The 21,187-nt window shown below is 44.0% G+C and overlaps 1 protein-coding gene across 5 annotated transcripts in view; it reads left to right on the forward strand.

Annotated features, from left to right (window-relative positions):
• Positions 1-21,187, forward strand: part of Gcat (Glycine C-acetyltransferase) — a 259,739-nt gene that overhangs the window by 60,169 nt on the left and 178,383 nt on the right. For all 5 annotated transcript variants that reach the window (XM_075682883.1, XM_075682887.1, XM_075682886.1 and 2 more), the window contains 3 exons: positions 3,397-3,616; positions 3,935-4,034; positions 8,833-8,919. In XM_075682883.1, coding sequence (XP_075538998.1) covers positions 3,397-3,616; positions 3,935-4,034; positions 8,833-8,919 — 407 coding nt within the window. The remainder of the gene's footprint in view (positions 1-3,396; positions 3,617-3,934; positions 4,035-8,832; positions 8,920-21,187) is intronic.

Raw genomic sequence — 21,187 nt, forward strand, 5'->3', positions numbered from 1 at the left:
ATTTTTACATACGGCTCGTCCACACCCTGATTCCGTAATGCCTCCATGACTGCTGAGGTTTCGACTGAATCAAACACTTTCTCGTAATCAATGAAAGCTATATATAAAGGTTGGTTATATTCCGCACATTTCTCTATCACCTTATTGATAGTGTGAATATGGTCTATTGTTGAGCAGCCTTTACAGAATCCTGCCTGGTCCTTTGGTTGACAGAAGTTAAAGTGTTTCCGATTCTATTTGCAATTACCTTAGTAAATACTTTGTAGGCAACGGACAGTAAGCTGATTGGCCTATAATTTTTCAAGTATTTGGCGTCCCCTTTCTTATGGATTAGGATTATGTTAGCGTTCTTCCAAGATTCCGGTATGCTTGAGGTCATGAGGCATTGCGTATACAGGGTGGCCAGTTTTTCTAGAACAACCTGCACACCATCTTTTAACAAATCTGCTGTTACCTGATCCTCTCCAGCTGCTTCCCCCCTTTGCATAGCTCCCAAGGCTTTCTTCTTCCCGCGTTAGTTGTGAGATTTCAAATTCCTCTAGACTATTCTCTCTGCCATTATTGTCGTGGGTGCCACTGGTACTGTATAAATCTCTATAAAACTCCTTAGCTACTTGAATGATCTCATCCATATTAGTAATGATATTGACGGCTTTGTCTCTTAACGCATACATCTGATTCTTGCATATTCCTAGTTTTTTCTTCACTGCTTTTAGGCTTCCTCCGTTCCTGAGATCTTGTTCAATTCTATTCATATTATACTTCCTTATGTCAGCTGTCTTATGCTTGTTGATTAACTTGGAAAGTTCTGCCAGTTCTATTCTAGCTGTAAGGTTAGAGGCTTTTATACATTGGTGTTTCTTGATCAGATCTTTCGTCTCCTGCGATAGATTACTGGTATCATGTCTAACTGAGTTACCACCGACTTCTATTGCACAATCCTTAATGATGCCCATAAGATTGTCGTTCATTGCTTCAACACTAAGGTCCTCTTCCTGAGCGGTTACAGCATGTTAATTGTGACCTTGAGCAAGATGATTGCAACTTTTGAGCAGGCATGATCAGACCACATGCTGCGCCTAAATGAAACCGGCATGCGAGACCACAGTGTTTCAGAGAAATGCAGCTTGATAAGGATGCTCACTTCAGGCTCACATTGTAGTGATGTGTAAATATCGCTTCACTCGAGGGCAGCTGCTAAAGGCTTGGCAGTTGTAGTCTTCCACAGTTCTGTTTCGGTTTTCGAAGTGAAAGTGTTTGGAATTCGTTGCAGTGCAGAAAGTAGCAGTGTCAGCTTTTTGTATCTCTGTAACTAGTCATATTTGGATGACTGGCCTCAAATATTCCATTAGGATCAATTCTCTTGACTCTGTGACAAGCACACTGTCTTAGCCCAGGGCCAGTAGTGCTGTTACTCATAGACACCGTGTCCAGTGCCGATGTACGCAAAAGTGATCAGGAATAGTATTACTGGCACCATTTGAAAAGGCTCTATGCAGTATATGTACGACCAGCGGGCTTCGATTGTCGTGATTTCGCTTCTCTCAAAACTCTGCTTACCTCAAAAACATGTTCCTACTGTTTATAGGTTTGAGTTAATCAGAGTTTACCGTATTTCCATTTTTCTTTTTTTGAATTGAAAGGAAAATAAGAGAAAAGGATTTAGCCATCTTGCAATACTGACAGCTACTGATTTTCACATATCATTAAAAAGAAGTTGTAAGAAATGTCTCAGATTCGGAGAGTAAGCTAAAGAGAGTAAAGAAAATCTGCATACAGTCCTAGACACACTGGAACACACAGGGACAAAGGCGAGAACAAGTTTCACCACACACTATAATGAGTCCCGACACATACATGTAATAACAAGTTATGAACAGGTATATGAAGCGGCAATGTCACCCAAGACGAGCAGGGCCACAGATGAGGAATCTGCTTATTTTCCTCGTCTTTGCTCTTGGTTCCAGTGTTCTCACTGTAATTTATTCTAAGTAACTGTCCTAGGGGGGCTTCACTGATGGGTGTCTTCTCCATACACTTTATGTCTGTGAAAAAGAAAAAAAAGCAAGGTATGCCTCATATGGAATAACAGATGTACCATCGTTTTGATCTCACCAAGACTGAACAATTCAACATCACATAGACTTCTTTTTTTTAGCGTTTAGCACTTCGTGACTGGCTGAGCACAATACAATTTAATTGTGCAGGCACACTCTTTAGCCACTCCTCTTGAACATTTTGCTGCGATATTGGAATTGATGTATAGTGCATGGAGCAGAAACATTCATTGCCATTGCAGCACAGTCACCAGCACAGACCTCATAGGGTGAAGCTTCTGCTATGTGTGATGGCTGTGGCGAGTGCAAGGACAGGGCTGCTGCTCGCTTTCATCAAGAGCAGTGGAGAGCAACACTTTAAAGAGACTGAGAATGTTGCTGGTGGCATTTTGGAAAGACTCTGTGCAGAATATGCAAATATTCGTATATTCTGTGCAGAATTGCGTATATTCTGCAGAATATGCAGATTATACCGGCCAAAACAGTAAATCAGTTTACACTGATAAAGTTGTGAATGAAACCGCTGCAGACACAGGATGGAGGGAGATTACAACTCAGGACGGTTCATCTTTGTTCATCTTTACCGATGAACAACCGCCTTGTGCTGTCGTCTCCCTCCGTCCTGTCTATGTAGCGGTTTTATTCACAATGTCTCACCAACTGGCCTACAACTTTACCCTGCTTAGCAGATTAAGTGTTCTTTCAAAACCATATATTCATTAATTTAGCGGTAATAGGTTGGTTATTAAAAGATAAATTAAACGTTAAAGTACCATTTTTTTTATTTCGTGTCGAAATCCTAGCACTGGTATGTCAGTGTCACATCATGCATTTTTGTGTACTTAGACCATTGTGGCCCAGTAAAAGTTCGTGAACCTTTCCAAGTTCTGTCTTTGGCTCTTCTGGTATAACGCAACGCCAGTTCATCTTTACCAATGAAACGTTAACTAGGTCTGAGCAGATGCCATCAAAATTCATCACATCATGGCATCCCAGTGCAGAAACTTCAAGGCACTGTCGCTGCCCATCTTTACTTTCTCCATCTTTTCTAAAGGCTTGCCTAGCTTCTCCTCATGGCAAGAGTGGCTTTTTTAGTGTTGTAGGAGGGTAGCTTACTGAAAGAGCTTAAAAATTCTTTTTTATTTAGTGTCCCCTAAGACAGCTATATTAGTGGCATCAGGCAAAGTACTTACTGTCATGGCACATCATTGTATGAGATTGAATGATGGCAAACAACTGTACGATGTGAGATACATTGAGCACGGCAGTTGTTTCCAGTGTGTGTACTGTTGAGGTATGGTGGTCCACAACATGTCAAAGTGAGGACTGGCCAATGCAGGACATCCACAAGGGCCTGGAACAGAAGATTGCACGCTTCCACGGCCGGGAGGATGCCATCTTGTATGCCAGCTGCTTTGATGCCAATGCAGGCATCTTTGAGGTTCTTTTGAGCCCAGAGGATGCAGTGCTGTCGGACGAGCTGAACCATGCCTCTATCATTGATGGAATCCGGCTCTGCAAGGCACAAAAGTACCGCTTCAAGCACCGAGACATGAATGGTGCGCACCAAATGGCAAAGTTAGCTCTCGGACTCTGCATCACATTTATTCCAGCGGCAGGCACTCCGTCCCAAACTTTGCACGGAACACATGCACATTGTCACTTCAACACATGCACATTGTCATTTTGTCTGCTTCTTGCCTGGCGGTCTTCGCATTGAACTTCATTGCCAAAGTCCGCTTTGTGTCTTTCAATGCATCATTTTGTCTTGCTGACTCATAAATGCTTTGCTTACACTGATTTCCCCGGTGCGTAAGATCTGGATGATTTTGTCTTGTGAGCATGCAACTTGTGAAAATGTGTCATCCGTGTTTCAGACCTGGAGGAGAAACTGCAGGACGCTGTTGGAAAGAGTCGCCAGAGGCTCATAGTCACCGATGGAGTCTTCAGCATGGATGGCAATGTGGCGCCTCTGAGGTGCGTGCTGCCCTGCGTCTTTCTAAGGCATCTTTCAAGCTGAGATGGCAGCCTAATCAGGGGAGAGCTCATTTTGTTGTGTGCGTGCCTGAATTTTCATCGATTACTGCCAAGTTATAAATGGAAGAAATGCACATCACAACTTTTAAAGGGCTCTGCGACATGCCTTGAGTTGCCCACTTTCCTGCACATAACATGTAATTTGAATGTGAACAGCCAAGACATTTTAAAAATGGCATAATGGACTGGACAATGTCACCTTTTCTTTGCAGGACCGTATTAGTTTAGATGCACATCACTAAATGTCTGGTAATGGCAGATTAGCCCACTTTATTAAAGCTTATTAATGATTGTTTTGAAAAATTGCTTTACAGAGGTTGTCATAATTGCAGAATTGAAGCTTGTCAGTGCTCAAGGCATGACCGATTATCTGCAAGTACTCTCTAAACATAGGAACACTTATAAAGGGGCACGTTTCAAGGAAACTCTGTAAGTTAAATTAAGGTAAAGGCTTGAATGTTTTGGTACAGCTTCAAGGCAGCACCAGTATTACTAAAGTGCACAGAGGCAATGCACCGGGTGATCTATCTTTATGGAAAGAGATTTAAAAGAAAAAGGATTGTACAGATGCAAAGAAGCTTTCTTCACTATTCATTGCTTCAGTATGGCGAGCTCTTGATGGACATGTGGTTTGGAATTGGATGGAAAAAGGTCCAGTTTTGTTGAAGAATAACCCAACAATAGATGGCGTGCTTAAAATTGCCTAATTTGCTCTACCCATCCCACAATAAGCGTGCCATTGTGGGATGAGCCTTAAAACAGGTGCTAAGTGATTTTAATTCATTAGCAATCAAACTGCAATGGCTGCTTAGCCTAACTTGTGTCTGCTTTGCTGAAGGTTGAGTAGTAGAGAAAGCATTACTTCATTGGTTTAATAATATATTTTTTAAATGTCTGTTTAAATAAAAAGAAAACTGGTATACACTGTGCCAGTGTCACAGTTGCATATGTGTTCCTCCTATAAGTTTTACTCCTATCGTTATCAATTTTATGCCTGACAAAAAAAATATTTAAAACGTTCTAAACTTGGTGCAAGTAGAGTACACTGTAGCCAGTTGGCCTTTAAAACACAAAAGCATCATCATCACCAGCAGCAGCCCATTTTGTGTCCACTGCAGGACGAAGGCTTCTCCCTGTGGTCTCAAATTACCCCTGTCCTGTGCCAACCGATTCCAACTAGTGCTCGCGAATTTCCTAATTTCATCGCACCACCTAGTCTTCTGCCGTCTTTGACTGCACTTCCCTTCTCTTGGTACCGATTCTGTAACCCTAATGGTGCAACGGTTATCTAACGTGCGCATTACATCATCTGCCCAGCTCCATTTCTTTCTCATGATATGAATTAGAGTGTTGGCTATCGCCGTTTGCTCTCTGATCCGAACCGCTCTCTTTCTGTCTCGATAACTTTATGCCTAGCAATCTTTGTTCCATCGCTCTTTGCACAGTCCTTAACTTGTTCTCAAGTTTCTTTGTCAGTCTCCAATTCTCTACCAAATATGTCAGCAGCGGTAAAATGCACTGATTGTATACTTTCCTTTTCAATGATAAAGGTAAGCTCCCAGTCAGGAGCTGACAATGTCTGCCGTATGCGACCTAACCCATCTTTTTTTTATGAATTTCCTTCTCATGATCAGGTTTCCCTGTGATTAATTGACCTAGGTAAACGTACTCCTTCGCAGACTCTAGAGGCTGACTGGTGATACTGAACTCTTGTTCCCTTGCACGGCTATTCATGGTTACCTTTGTCTTCTGCATGTTAATCTTCAACCTCACTCCTGTACTCTCTCTGTTAAGGTCCTCAATGATTTGTTGTAACTCGTCTGCAGTATTGCTGAATAAAACAATGTCATTGGCAAACCGAAGGTTGCCGAGATATTCGCCGTCGATCCTTACTCCTAAGCCTTCCCAGTTTAATACGTTGAATACTTCTTCCAAGCATGCAGTGAATAGCATTGGATAGATTGTGTCTCCCTGCCTGACCCCTTTCTTTATAGGTATCTTCCTGCTTTTCTTGTGTAGAATTAAGGTAGCTGTAGAGCCTCTGTTGATATTTTCCAAGGTATTTACTTAAGCATTCTGTACTCCTTGATTATGTAATGCCTCTATGACTGCAGGTATCTACTGAATGGGATGCCTTTTCGTAATCTATGAAAGCCATTTAGAGAGGCTTATTGTACTCTGGTTTTCTTGATAACCTGAATAATTTACTGTAGTTGCTCTGACTGGTGGTTCCAGATACTAGCGAACAATAGGCAATCTTTGAATATAATTAAGTGTAATAACGATTTTTTTTGGCCAGAGAGGCAACAATGTACAAGTCTTTCTAATGCATCCTATTGGTTGGGCTTCGTATTGATTATCAAGTGGTCCATACGACATGGCCATGCCGAAAGACCCTTGGAACCAAACACCTAAGAATTTTTGCTCAGGTGTTTGCTGAATACTCTTGGTTCTATACGTAAAATGCATTATGTGTTGATCACGTTTAATTGGAGGAGAAAAAATGATATATTTGGTTTTAGAGGCATTTAATTGTAGACAATTATCATTTAGCCATTTGGATAGTTTTTGTAGATAATGATTAGTCATTTCATGAAGTTCACATTTTATCCATGAAGTAAAAAATATGGTAGTATCCTCAAACATTACTCTATCAAGGATGTTGTCAATCTAAGTTATGTCATTGATGTATAACAAAAACAGGGTAGGACCCAATAGTGATCCTTCAGGGACTCCATTTGTTACTTCTAACCGTGTAGAGGAGTAATTGTTAACATTTGTAAATTGAAAGCGTTTCTCAAGGTACTAGTTGGTTATTAATTTCAGTGACGAGACATGTATTCCATAACATCGCAATTTTAGTAGTAGTATACTATGATGAACTGAATCAAACACTTTTCGTGAGTCTAGAAGCAGCCCTGATGCATAGTCCTTCTTTTCTGTACCTTGTATAGTTTTCTCCTTTCCATGAAGTAGCACTTGTTCAGTTGACTTATGTCTTTGAAATCCAAACTGTGAACTAGATATGATATTATATTTCTCTAAGTACTTTGTTATGCAATCATTAATTGCCAACTCAAAGACTTTTGATGAAACAGGTAATACCATATTGGCTGCTAATTTGTGGGGGTGTTTCTTTCTTCTCTGGATTTGAATATTTGAACAACCCTTGCTATCTTCAGTTGGTCAGGGAAGATGCCAGTGTTGAACATTAAGTTAATAATATGAGCGAGAGCGTTTTTTAGTAACTTGTAAAGACACTTTACTGGTTCAGCCCTAAATTCGTCAAAACCAGCGGAGACATAATTTTTTATTCTACCAAGTAACTCTTCAGTCTCTTGCAGGGATACATAACGCATAACAAAAGAATTTGGCATGGAACTGACGTGTCTTGTAGGTTGCTGATTGCCTATAGTTGCACTATCTGCCTTCCCTGATTGTATAAAATACTACTCATTGAAAGTAAATGAGAAGAAAGGAGGTTAACCGAGGGACCCGATTTTTATTAAATGTATCATAAGAAGCCAACAAACATTGACACCAAGGACAACATAGGGGAAAAAATTTGTACTTAATAAATAAATTTAATGGAAATGAAAGTGGATGAAAAAAACAACTTGTTGCAGGTGGGGAACGATCCCACGTCTTCGCATTACGCATGCGATGCTCCACTAATTGAGCTACAACGGCGCTGTTTCCCCGTCCACTTTCTTGGGTATTTATGTGTCCTAGTAGAACCCTGGGAGTGTTAGCCATCGCCACCACTCACAAATCTTGGTGGTGGATGTGGAACATCCTTTCTGCCGCAGGTGTCACGAGTACGTCATCATTTTTTGGGTGAAGGCAACTGGTTAATAAACCCACACATGCTACTTGATGGCATCAATGTTTCCAGATTCGAGACCCTCATTATGTAATAAATGAGAAGAAAGGGGCTCAACCGAGGGACCCGGTTTTTATTAGTCATGTCAGATTTTATTTATTCGTTTATTTCATTTATTAAGCACAAATAATTTCCCCTATGTTGTCCTTGTCAATGTTTGTTGGCTTACGATATACCCACTGAAGGTGTTAGCCAAACACTGCCCTGCTGTTGCATTTCCATTTATCTCAATCTATTGTATGCTGGTTGCACTTTTTATGCTTGTCAATCTGTTTACTGTTTCTCATATCTTTTTTACATTAGTTTGATGGCGAAGAAATAAACTTTCATAGTAATTTTCTTTTGCTTTCTTTAGGTCTGAACTCAGTTTATTTTGAACCTTTTTGAGCTCCTTGAATAGATTTGCATCGTACATAGTAAAAAGTGTGGTACAGCTTGTTTTTTTCTCTTATTCTTCTGTATAGTGCAGGCTTAATCCACGGTTTTCTTATTGCTTTCTTATTCTTTCAGTCACATTGTGAAGGAAATGCATCATCATAACTCACTTTCAACTTTCTGTAGAAGTTTTTGTAAGCACCATTAGGATCACTGCAGTCATACAGGCTGGTCCGGTTTATTGCATCCACCAAAGAAAAAAAATTTTTCGAGCTATTTGTCGTTTATCACTCTATACTTACTTCAGGATGTTGTCTTCATGCAATGTAATAGCTCAAAACACGGGCAAATGATCGCTTTTGTCTCTAAATATCCCTCCACCCATTAATTCTGATACACTGATATTCATAACACATTCTGCGAGCCTTTTGAAATCTGTGTGCAAAATTTTTTTTTTATTTGCCCATTTTGTCCATGCAGGGAAATTTGTGACCTCGCCGACCGATACAATGCCATGGTGTTTGTGGACGAGTGCCATGCTACGGGTTTCTTTGGCAACACTGGCAGGTGATTTTTCTCTCTTTGTGCCTCACCTCGGTGGCATGTGCGGTGAACAGCTGGGCAGGGTGTTCTGGCTTGCTCCATCTGTCATTTTGTAGCCGCCGGCTTATTCTTAAGGAGTTTTGGCGATATCAGCTTGACAGAATGCAGGTTGCTAGTATCTCCAGTGAGGTATTGCACTGAATGCCATGTGAGACAAAAGTTAAAGCATCCTCGAAAGTGATCTATCAAAAATGTGTGCCCATGAATTTACTTTAAAGTGCTGTAGACTGTAAAGTACTAATTTTCACGAGCTAAGATGTCACCTGTTTAGAAACCATACGTGGATATCTTTTCTGAGGTGTGAGTGCACTAGTAAGAAAGATGCTGCAGGTGTGCACATCGGCGGATCAAGTGAGGCGGGGCTTGCCGCATGCTGTCAGCTGGCATGTCCTCCTCTGCCAGCGCAGAGGATGCATTCAGTGACAGCACCACTGGTGGTGAAAAGAAGTTTTGAAATGCCCAGAAAGTGTTCATGTACTCCATGGCTCTTTTCATTGATTAAGGAATTCATTTCACCATCTTTCAGAGGAATTGGTCACAACACAAAAGTGAAACATGTATTCTAAAAAAGCACTGGCAACTTTGTTCCACATTCGCAATTACAAGTCCATGAACATGTGCAGTCTTTATGAATTACAGTGATAGCAAGCGCACTATGCCAGTTTGGCTGCATGATTAAAGGGCCACTCACCAGGCCACATAGCAAATTTCGGTTATATGCTGAGAGTTGTTACATGCTCTCTAGGGAGCATTCTGGCGCGATAATTTTTCAAATTGATTCAATAATAGCCGAGATAGAAATAGTTCAGTGCTGCAAATCCATGATTTCAGGAAGCGAGTGCCTCTGCAGAGAGAGACACTCTCTCCACTTGCTCTGTCTAGCCTCTGCAAATGAAACTCCTTCCCTGTGTTCTCCCATACCGGAGCTCGAGGATCGCGTGACGCACACATCACGGGCCCCGCCTTCTTTTTTTTTTCCCTCAATTTTTTGCTCACTGGTGCACTTCTGCTGACGGTCTCGTGCATGAGCTGTCACATTTGTCTTGTTTCGCTGAGCACACAATATTGCGCACTGTGCAGGAAAACACCTCACTAGCGGTATGAGTCAGTGCTATGTGATTACTGAGGCAGACACAAGCGGATTACAGAGCATGATCGTGCGCAGGAGCATGGTAGAAAAGGACATGGTTTCGTTGTCTGCATGCACGACTGCACAACTTGGGAACAAGTAGCTGAAACAGAAGTACTTGTCTCTTGCTGGGGTGCAAAGTAAAACAAAAACGCACAGGCATACTGTTTGAGTGTTTTATTACTTCTCTAAACTTTAATTCTTCTATTGAAGCACCAGATTACACAAATAACAGATGTTGTCTGGAATAATTATAGAAATCACGTGCCCCTATATTTGTATTCTGTGGTTTCTTTACGGTGTTATTAATTTTATACATAAATAAACATGGTTGTCTTTTATTGGTTACACGTAGCAGCACAGTTTTGTATGTGTTCGACATTGACCATGTTGTGCACAATTTGTGAATTTTCGCTAGGCTACAGTTTAATGAAATCTGGTCGTTCCGGCTCGTCACCTCTTTTGAAAATCAGACAATCGTCAGCAAACAACCTAATTTGAACATCAGGACACACAGCAGTGGTAATATCGTTCACATACATGAAAAAAAGGATGTGTCCCAACATGCTTCCCTGAGGCACGCCAGACGTTACAGGCAAACACTCGAACGAGTACCCCTCGACATCCACAAACTGAGTTCGGTTGGACAAGTACTGTTTGATCCCATTTATAATAAAACTTTGTAGGCAGAATTTGTGAAGTTTGTTTAAATGTGTGCTGTGGGATACACAATCAAAAGCTTTGCTGAAATCAAAAAATACTAGATCAATCTGTCAAGTCGAATTGAGGGTTGAAGCAATCTCATGAGTAGTAGTAGTAAGCTGTGTGATTGTTGAAAGGTTTTTGCGAAACCTGTGCTGGTGATTAGATAGCAGTTTATTACTTTCAAGGAATTCAGTTATGAAAGTACGAGGATGTGCTCATGTATTTTGCAGCAGGATAAATTTGGCGATATCGGGCAGAAGTTTTCTTTTTGTAAGCGGTCTCCTTTTATGTGAACTGCCACTACCCGGGCGACACACCAATCATCTGGAATCATCCAGTTTTAAACAGGAGCAAAAAATCGCAGCGAGTATATATGACACAGGCTCGGCATTCCGGCACAAAAAAGCATTGGGAATGTTATCTGGGTCGCCTGAAAATCTTTCCTTAAAGGGCTCTTCACCAGGCCCCATAGAAAATTTTGGTTATATGCTGGAAGCTGTGTCCTCTAGGGAGCGTTCTGCCGCAAGAATGTTTCAAATCAGCTCTTTAATAGCCGAGATAAAAATATTTCAGTGCTGCGAAGCCATGATTTCAGCAGGCGGGCTCACTGCCAAGCAAGACGCTCTCTCCACTCACCCCTTCTAACCTACGCAAGCGAAATTCCTTCCCTGCGTTCTTCTATACTGGACCTTGAGGATTGTGTCACCGCATACGTCACAGGCACAGCCTTAATTTTTCTTTTTCTACTCACTTTTTTTTTTCCCGGCGCTATGCACTTCCACCAATGGCGATATGCGTGAGCTGTTGTCTCATTTGCGCAGCGCACGATTTTGCACACTGTGCTCAAGGAAACATGACTAGTGGTATAATTCAGTGCCACACGAATACTGAGGCAGAACAAGCGGATCGCAGAGCATGATCACGTGCTGGGACCCGGTAGAAAATGGCATAGTTTCGGTACCTGCACACGTGACCACACGACGGTGGGAACAAGCAGACGAAGCGGAAGTACATCTCTTTTTCTTTGTGCAAAGTAAAGCAACAAAAACGTCGACGTTCTGTTTGTGTATTTTATTATTTCTTTAAACTTCAATTCATCAATTCAAGCAACAGATCGCACAGATAACAGATGTTGTCTTGAATAATTCTCAACGTCACGTGTCACCACGAGCGATGTCACACTGCGGACGCAATTACGTAGGCGCAGGGGCACGATTACGTCTCCGTCCGGCTTGGAGCGCGACGGCCGCGAGTGAAGAGGGAAACGGCGTTCAGATTGGAATTTCATATCTTTCTGCGGCTCGTAGCGATGTAATACTTTGCAGACACGATTGCTATCGTGCAATGTATGGTCTGCGCTTGTCAGCTCAAAATGGCCAGACCTGGTGAGGTTCAATAAGAGAGAGAAGACACCTTCAACAGATACAAAGTTATCAAATATTGAAGGTCCAAATGGATGTCACTTTCAGCTGGAGAGAATACGGAATGGAAGTATTCATTTAACACATCAACTATGCCCCTTGGCTCTGTTTAAGCATATCTGCGTTATTTATTAAAGCGAAAGCCTTTCTAGGCTCATGGTGAAGTCTGTGTCACCAGACCTGACCACCGGAGTGTCCGCTGAAGCATCATCATGCCATATGAAGACAGATTAAAGAATGAAAAATGATTGATAGTGACAGTGAATGATAACGTTATAATAGAGATTGGTAGAGGTCAATAATGACTAGTAATGACCAATATGCCTAATGGTGGCTTGTAATGACCACAATTGATTACAAATAACTAAGGATGCTTACTAGTGAGCAGTAATGACTAATAATGACTGAACTGATTTGTAATGACTATGAAATTGCCAATATGTCTAATGACAACTTGTAAGGACTACAATTGATTATAAATGACTAAAGTGCTTAGTAATGACCAGTAATTACTAATAATGACTGAAATGACTTTTAATTACTAATGGCTACAAAATGACCAATATGTCTAATGACAAATTGTAACAACTACAATTGATTAGAAATGATTAAAAACACTTAGTAATGACTAATAATGACTCATGTGACTTGTAATGACTACTGATGACTGTGATATGACCAACATGTCTTACGACTGCTTGTAATGACCAAAATTGATTACAGATGACTAAAGATGATTAGTAGTGAGCAGTAATGGCTACTAATGACTATGAAATGACCAATATATCTAACGATGAATTGTAACGACTACAATTGATTGCAAATGACTAAAAATGCTTACTAATGAGCCATAATGAGTAATAATGACTGAAATAACTTGTAATGACTACGAAATGACCAATATGTCTAACGACAACGTGTAATGACTACAATTGCTTACAAATGACTAAAAATGCTTAGTAGTTAGTGGTAGTGACTAATAATGACTAATGACTTCTAATTACTCACGATGAATCATATATGCCTTGGGATTTGAGGCAAATCTTTTCTGAAGAAAGAGGCAAATGATAAGAGGAGGAAGAGTAGGCTTTCGTCGTTCACCTCTTAAGAGAGATCTTAAGAGACCCTGTAATTTTTTTGTCAATTTGTTGGGTATGGAACTGAGAAAGCGTCAGAACTTCTGAGGATTTGTTTTAATAAAGCTAGGCAAAGTAATCACGAAATATTCGTTTTTTGCACATGACAAGGCACAGGATAATTGTTCTGGGAGTTGACGCAGCGATTCGTTATTGGTGACTTTTTTCTTTGCTTGCTTAATCCTGCACTTCAAATGTTTAACGTTCTTATCAACCCAGGGTTTGCGGTGATTTGGCTTAATATGCCTCGTAGGAACAAAATTGGAAATGCATCTTTGGACAGTGGAATAAGTTTAAGGAAACTTATTCCGCAAAGTAATAGCATCATGGTTTTGCAAGTTATCTACTAACTCCCACAGCTCGTCGAAAATTGCATTATCATTTGCCTGATTAAAGTTTTTGACAGTTTTGCTCTTATGCCGAGTCTTCACGCAGTTATTTAGGGTGCAAGAAAAAAGAACTAACTTGTGGTCGGATATACCATCCTCTACACGAACGACGTAATCAACAACACTTCTGCTGACAAATACAAGGTCCAATATTGTGCCACTCCCCTCAGATTCAAGGGTGGTTTCATGAACAACTTGAATAAAGTCACCTGCCAGCATTTTATTTCTTGTAATGTGCTGTCGAGCAGGTGAGATCTAGTGCTGGAAGCCCTATCAATTGGTCGCAGATTAATATCTCCATCCATAATTTGTGATCCCCTAACGTGCGCCGACATGCAATCTGATAATGCCAGCAAGAGTTTAGGGGGCAAGGAGGGAGGCCTGTAGATAGCACACAATGTAAATGCATGTCCCCAGCAGTTTCTTTTCAAAAAATACATTCATGGTTTTCTATGTGGAGAAGTAGTGAAGCTGAAAGCATATTTTTTAAAATAACTGTGATGCCACCTCCCCGGGACATACGGTCACGACGGAATATATGGTGCGGTTTGTCAATTATTACTTCGTCTGGTACACCATCATGCAACCACATTTTTGTTATTATTGTTATATGGAAATCGTGGGTAAGGAGGAGGCATTCGAGTTCTTTTGTTTTGTTCACGATGCTACGGGCATTAAAATTAAGTACTCTAAGACATGTCGGTCTCACACATGCGTAGTCTCATGAATCCTTTGACTCTGTGCTGTGGCTGCGTTTCTCTGATTTGCTTTCTTCCTCTGTGCTACCTCGCGTAAATGGTTGTGGCGATATAACTGCCCGATCATTTCTGGCTTAATCCGTACATACGTACGTGGTACAAATTTTCAGTAGAGCCCGCATAAAACTCTTTCGTGTTAAAATGCCTTTGTGATGAATATGTCGCCCGTCACCCATTTGTGCCTTCAGATCATAAAAAAAAAAGTTCAGTGCACTTTGCTTAAACAAAATGTTCAAAGATGTTGCCACCAGCTTCATTGCTCGTGTCTACCATTATTGCAGTGCAATTCTACACTAGCATAGAATGTTGTTATTATTACATATCAAGGCGAAAGCCTTAAGTGGCTCATTGCAATGGCTCATACCCGTAAGAAGGCAGTGTCTGGTCAAGTGGTTAAAAGAAAGTTCATGAGTGGCACAAAAAATATAATCGGAAATGGCTCATAGCAAAAAAAACAACTGGAATGGCTGATACCTTTGTGAGCTAGCAAAGATGCAATGGCTGAGTATGAAAGAAGAAACAAAAACAAAAAGAATGACAGAAGGAATGAAACAAAGAACGCAAGAAGAAATGAAATAAAGACTGAAAGAACAAAGAAAGAAAGAGCGAAATAACTTTTAGATCGTGCATTAGGTGCTTGCATGTGTTGTTGAAGAAAACTGCCTACAACGCAATACGTTTACTTCACACTATCTCATTATGTCTTGCAAGGAGTATGACCCCTCCGATCGGGTAACTTAATGCATTATCACGTGTGCAGCAGGCTTTCGCCTTCACATGTTACAGGAGTGTAAACATGCTGCCAACTTTTATTTCGCTCATACATCCCATCATGAGTGTAGTGAACTGGCTACATGAATGCACACCTGCGTAACTGCTGCTGTATACAATAACATCTCGATATAACAAACCTGATGGGAAAGGTGAAAGATCATTCATTAGTTTGAAATATTGTTATATCGAAAACAGACAAGTTGGTGTTAGAAACTAGATTCAACAAAAGGAATGTCCTTCATTTCTAGTGGGCATATCTACAAATGCATTTACATTGATGGTGGACAAATGCGAAAACTCCACACCTGCAAGGAAATCACTCCCATCTGGTGTGCTCACAGTGAACTCGGATCTGCTATCACTATGCGAGTGTACGGCTGGCTGTATGTCCACACAGTACAGACAGCCACCGAAATCAAGGTTAAGTACACCACAGTCCTGAGCACATTGCATCTGCGCTGGGATGAAACGTGATGCTGCAGTAGAGCACTTTAACAAAACCCACATTGTGGTGGCAATTTTGGTTTTGGGAATCCTTTGAGGTTGCCATATTCATGAACAATGTAATCCTGTGGTCTTCACAGTGCTGATGTCTGTTTCCACTAGAGTAGTTTCTCTCGTTTTTATTTTGATGACCCACCGTTACTGCGGGCGATGATGGCCGAGTTTGTGCCAACTTGTAGTCGGACCCAGCCAGGAAGATCTGCTGCTGCTGCTACAGATGGTGGTGGTATTACTGGTACACATATTTTTTCACGCCTTCATAATTTTCTAATGTGAGGGTTATTTTTCATTACAAATTCAATTTTTAGGTGTGACAGTCAAAGCCATTTATAATGAATTCAATAGTTCCACAAAAAGTGGTCGTTCTATTAGTATTTTGGAAACTGGCCTTTCAAAATGCTCAAAAATTAATGTCACTGAAACTGGCGTCGGCAGTTATGACTCCTCACCACTTTGGCACGGAAATCGCATTTTCTGTATCTTCATTTCTGTTTCTGGCACTTCCTCACACCTAGTTGCAAGTTTCTGTTAAAAGCTTCATATAATGAACAAAATACAGTAGAACCTCATTGATACGTTCCCATTACATACATTTTCCCGCCGCCAACGTTCGCAATCGATAACACAAAAATGACCTAATAGAGTTAGGCTCTTTTAGTGGTTCATACATTCCCAGAAAACAGGATTTCTTGGCACCAAAGTTCAGTACATCGCCGAACTGTGATCTTACCGTATTTACACGATTGTAAGACGACCCCCCCATATCGCTTGACCGGAAAAAAAAAAAAAAAAAAAAAAACCGAGGGCGCATTCGATAACGAAAATTTATTAGTAGCTGACATGGTCACTGGACTAGTTGTCTTCACTAGTGCTGCCATCGTCATCGTTGCTGCGGTCCCACAGCGCGTCGTGGTCCAGCGAAATTTCAAATTTGGCAAACGACCGCACCAGGATATCTTGCAGAACAGCAGCCCACGCCAAATGCACCCAACCACACGCAGCCGTCAGGGAGGCTCTTTTGACAGGTCCGGTCGGCGTAATTTCGCAGTCTTCTGCTGCCAGCCACTCGTACTCACGGCGGAGCAAAACCTTAAAATTAAGGCGAAGGTCCGGGCTTGTTTCATGACCACGTCACACTTCACTGGCAGGGACCGATCACGCATTTCAGCGACGATGCCGCAAGCTTAGCCTACAGCTCCAGAAAGCGTCCAGACTTCTGCATGTGGGAAATTTCTCACTTGCCGCCACAGCCACAGGGTGAAAAATTCGCTTCGCTGCAGTCGCCACTCTCGCACCACCTGTTTAGAAACATCGAAATTGCGGCCCGCTGCACAGCGATTTGTTTCTTCAGCGTAAAGGATGGCAGCCCTCTTGAACGCTGCTGTGAACGAGTGCCGAAAGATTAGTGGGCCTGCAGCACTCATGACGACTGGGGAAGCATAGAAGTAGCACGTAGCCGGCAGTCAAGTGGAGCGCATCAAAAAGTTGGTCAAAACAATGCCAATGCCTTTAAACAGAGAAAGAGAAACCCGCCAACGCCTCCTTTATTAAACTATGCCTGTCAGTTCCGGCGCCACGCAATGGGACCGCCGCGGACGCCGCGGTTCACGTGCCGCTCACATCGCGGCGCTGCTAGCTGCCACTGGGTAGGGTGCCTCTATGCCAGCGCCGCCAGCGATGCCAGCGTAGTATGCACAGTGCCGGAGGTGCAAGGAAGGAACGGAGCAATTGCCAAGGGCGTTGTGGCTGTAAATTGTGAAATAAGAAAGCTAAGCCAGGAGAAAGGATCTGAAGTGGCAGACATAAACAGAGAAGTGCATAGAGCAGGCTTTGGCGGAGGCTTTACACGAGATGGCATCCACTTTAATGGAAGGCTAGGAGCCGAGATCGGCTGGCCCCTGGCAGGTCGGGCAGTAGCTTTTTTAGGGGGTCCACTGCGCCTCAGGGCGTAGGGGTAAGTAGAAACAGTGTAGTAAGTGCAACAATAGAGGCTGACGCCAATAAAATGGCCACTAGGAGGTCCAGGAAGAAAACTACAAATAAATTTAACACCAGGATCAGGTACATAAACATGCAAGGCGGTAGAAAGAGAGCGAGGTAGTTAGAAATAGAACAGCAGTTAAAGGACGAAGAAGTAGGTGTATACGCGCTATGCGAAACACACCTCAGGGATCTACAAGACCCACCGCTTATTGAAGGCTACGTCTGGGAAGGGAGCAATAGAACAACAACGGAGAGGGAGGGAGGAGGAGTAGGTATGCTCATACACCAAGGAACAAATTGGCAAAGAATAAAGTTAACTTGCAAAGAACATGTCTGGGTATCAGGTGCAATTGCCGGTAAAAAGGCATGGCTAGGAGTAGTTTATTTAGGGACAGGGGACAAATACAGGCAAGAGAACAAAGATCTAGTGAAGTGTCTCGATGACGATATAAAGCAGTTTGGAGAAGGTGCCGATATTTGTCTACTGGGTGACATGAATGGCCACATCGAGGATCTGGATGGATACACAGATTGTAATGGGAAGTTGATGCTAGACTTCTGTGAACGACACAACCTAGTTGTAGTAAATAGAGAAACTAAGTGTGAGGGACAAATCACGTGGGAGTGCCGTAACAGACAAACGACCATTGACTACTGCTTAATGTCGCAGGGATTGTATAGCAAGCTAGCAATAATGGAAATAGATGAAGAGGGGAAGTACAGCCTCGGAAGTGATCATAAGCGTATTAGTCTTATAGGGGTATTACTCAGGCTCACGCGTGCTCACCTGACCCTTCTCTGGATCGCACAGCGCCGGCGGAGCGGCAGTCGCTCACTAGCACTTTCGCAGCAGCCCTAGCAGTCAGAGCTGTGACCCCTAACCCGCGGTTCGCAGTGGGTTGCGACCACGGCGGGTTCAGGCCAGTGGGGACAGGGTGAGTCTCGACCTAAGGTGTTTATTCACCTTGGTGTACAAATATACCAACTGGACAACAACAGCAACAACACATACAAATACAACACAAAACCTCAGCGGCGGAGCATTCCGCACGTCTGGGGTGAAATAAACCGCACAGTGTGGGAACCACAAAAGAGGCTGATAAGAGTTCAGCTCACCCAGAGTGGATCCGCGCTCAGGCCCTGGGGCGGTCAGTCGCACACAAAGGCCGGGCGCAACAGGGGGACGGCGTGCGGCGGTCTCAGCGGCTGAATTGAGATGCGGCCAGTCGCAAGCTCCTCAGCCGAAAGACAACGGTGCATCGGGGGAATAGCGCTTCCCCCCGAGCGGCGGAGAGGGAGTCTCCCCGGTTCCAAGAAAGGGCCTTGGCTGCAGCGTCGCGGCCAGGCGCGAAGAGCAGCGGGAGCGGCGAACGTGCCCTCTCCCAGCTACTCTCCGCGAGCGAGCACGTGATTATCGCGCGATAACTGCGTGGCCGCTCCGGAGATATCGGGATGCGCGTGCGATCCCCACATCCCCCCCTCCTTAGAATAACCCTTTAGCCGCTAAGAGGCCGCCGTCACCTGAGGCTTTCCTGAGAGGGACATGCTACTCCGACAGCAACACGGTTTGAGTCCATGTTGGTGAGGGAGCAGCTCTAGCTGCAGACCGCCGTTGTTGCCGTGTGGGTAGTCGCGAGCCAGGCCGGAACATCGAATGGTGGTACGGAGCAGCTTGACAGTAATAAGATGTAGTAGGAGGCAAGAAGGCTGCTGGGTCCGGGCCACCTTGCTTCTCGGCGGCGTCACCTGCCTTGTCGGACATGCCGGGTCGGTGGTGGCGAAAGGGCCCCTGAATTTCTCTTGGCTGTTTCGATTATGCTGACGCGATTCCCGAACCAGCCTCGATATGGCGCTGGACAGCTGTCTTTTGATGTTCCTGGAGGTCGTTGCCCTCTGGTATTTTCGAACGCGTTCCTTCCTGTTCGTCCCGACACAGCTCTCTCTGTCGTTGCGCACCCTCGCTGGTGTCGGCACGCAAGATCGGCAAAGGCGTGCCGACTCACCCCTGACGATGGCTTGCACCTCGCTGCGCAGCAGGGGTCCACTCTGTCCCTGCGGGCGAAGTCTTTCGCTCGACCTTGAGGCTGGGTACTTGGTTGCAGAGCTCGAAACTCGGTCGCGGAGCTGTTCGGTGCGGTTCGGTGAATTCTGCGCCGCTGCGACCATTCCGGACCGGAAGTCGCCCGCTGCACCTCTCACCTCGCTGTTAGCCGCCGGAGGGTCTTTCCTCGCCGCCTGTTGCCTGCACTGCGCTGCTGACTGCTTCGTCCGCACCGGCAGCAGAGACGGTCTTTCCTTTTTGCTTGATGGTTGTTGCACGGCTCCCGACGGGCGGTCTGCTGCTGCGACAATTCTGTTAGCCCCTCTCGCTTCTTCCAAAGAGAAAGCGCGTGCTCGCTCTGGAAGCCTGCATGCTAGACATCGGAGGAGTGTTCCGTCTGATATCGCGCACAATAAAATAGCCTCCGCGAACCGGACAGAGTTAGTTCTGCCGAGATCGCAAGTTATAACGCCACACTGGGCTCGAACGTCGAGCTGTGCCACCCGATGCCGCTGCCTGCGGGCGCGGGAGAGCGTTCTCCTCGGGCCACTCGTTCCCTCTGTCGTAGTAGGGTTTGAGATCACAGACATGCACTGGTCAGCTGATCGGTCTTAACTTCAAGTCCGCCAGCCTGTACATGAGCGAAGAGACAGTCTCTCGCACCCGGTACGGTCCTGTCCATTTCGGCACCAGAGACGCTGAGAATTTCCTACTGGCGTCGCTTAGGACGTGATTCCGTCTCAACACCAGGTCGCCCACTTTGTAGTGAACTTCCCGATGAGAGCGGTCGTACTGCGCTTTCTGCTCGGCACGTGCAGTGCTCAGGTTCCGTCGCGCTTTTCGTAAAGCCTCCGTTACCTTCGCGCGCAGCCCAGTCGCATAATCGGCGCGTGCCGACGAAACAACCAGTTCCGTGCTGCTTCGTTCCTGTAGAGTAAGTTCTACCGGATTCAACAGCTCCCTCCCAAGGTTGAGGGTGGCGGGTGTATACCCAGTCGATCGATTCGCTGTCGACCTGATAGCAAATCCAATTTCAGGAAGACAAGCGTCCCACTCATTGTGCGTCCCCGCAAATGCAACTAGCATGTGCTTGATGTTGCGGTTCACACGCTCAGTGGGATTCGCCTGGGCATGGTACGTGGTTGTCCTCCTGTGCTTAATGCCGAGAGCTGCACAAGAGTCCACGAAGAGTTTGGCAGTGAAGTAGGACGCATTGTCCGTTATCAGCTGCTCAGGATAGCCGAATCGTGTAAACACCTCGATCAGCTTTCCCATGATTACGCGTGCCGTCAGCTTCCGTAGGGGGAACAGTTCCACCCACTTGCTGAAATGGTCTGTGACTACGAGAAGGAATCGGTTCCCGCTCGGTGTCCTGGGGTAAGGCCCCATGAC

This window comes from Dermacentor variabilis, chromosome 2 (genome assembly GCF_050947875.1).
Source record: "Dermacentor variabilis isolate Ectoservices chromosome 2, ASM5094787v1, whole genome shotgun sequence".
NCBI lineage: Eukaryota > Metazoa > Arthropoda > Arachnida > Ixodida > Ixodidae > Dermacentor > Dermacentor variabilis.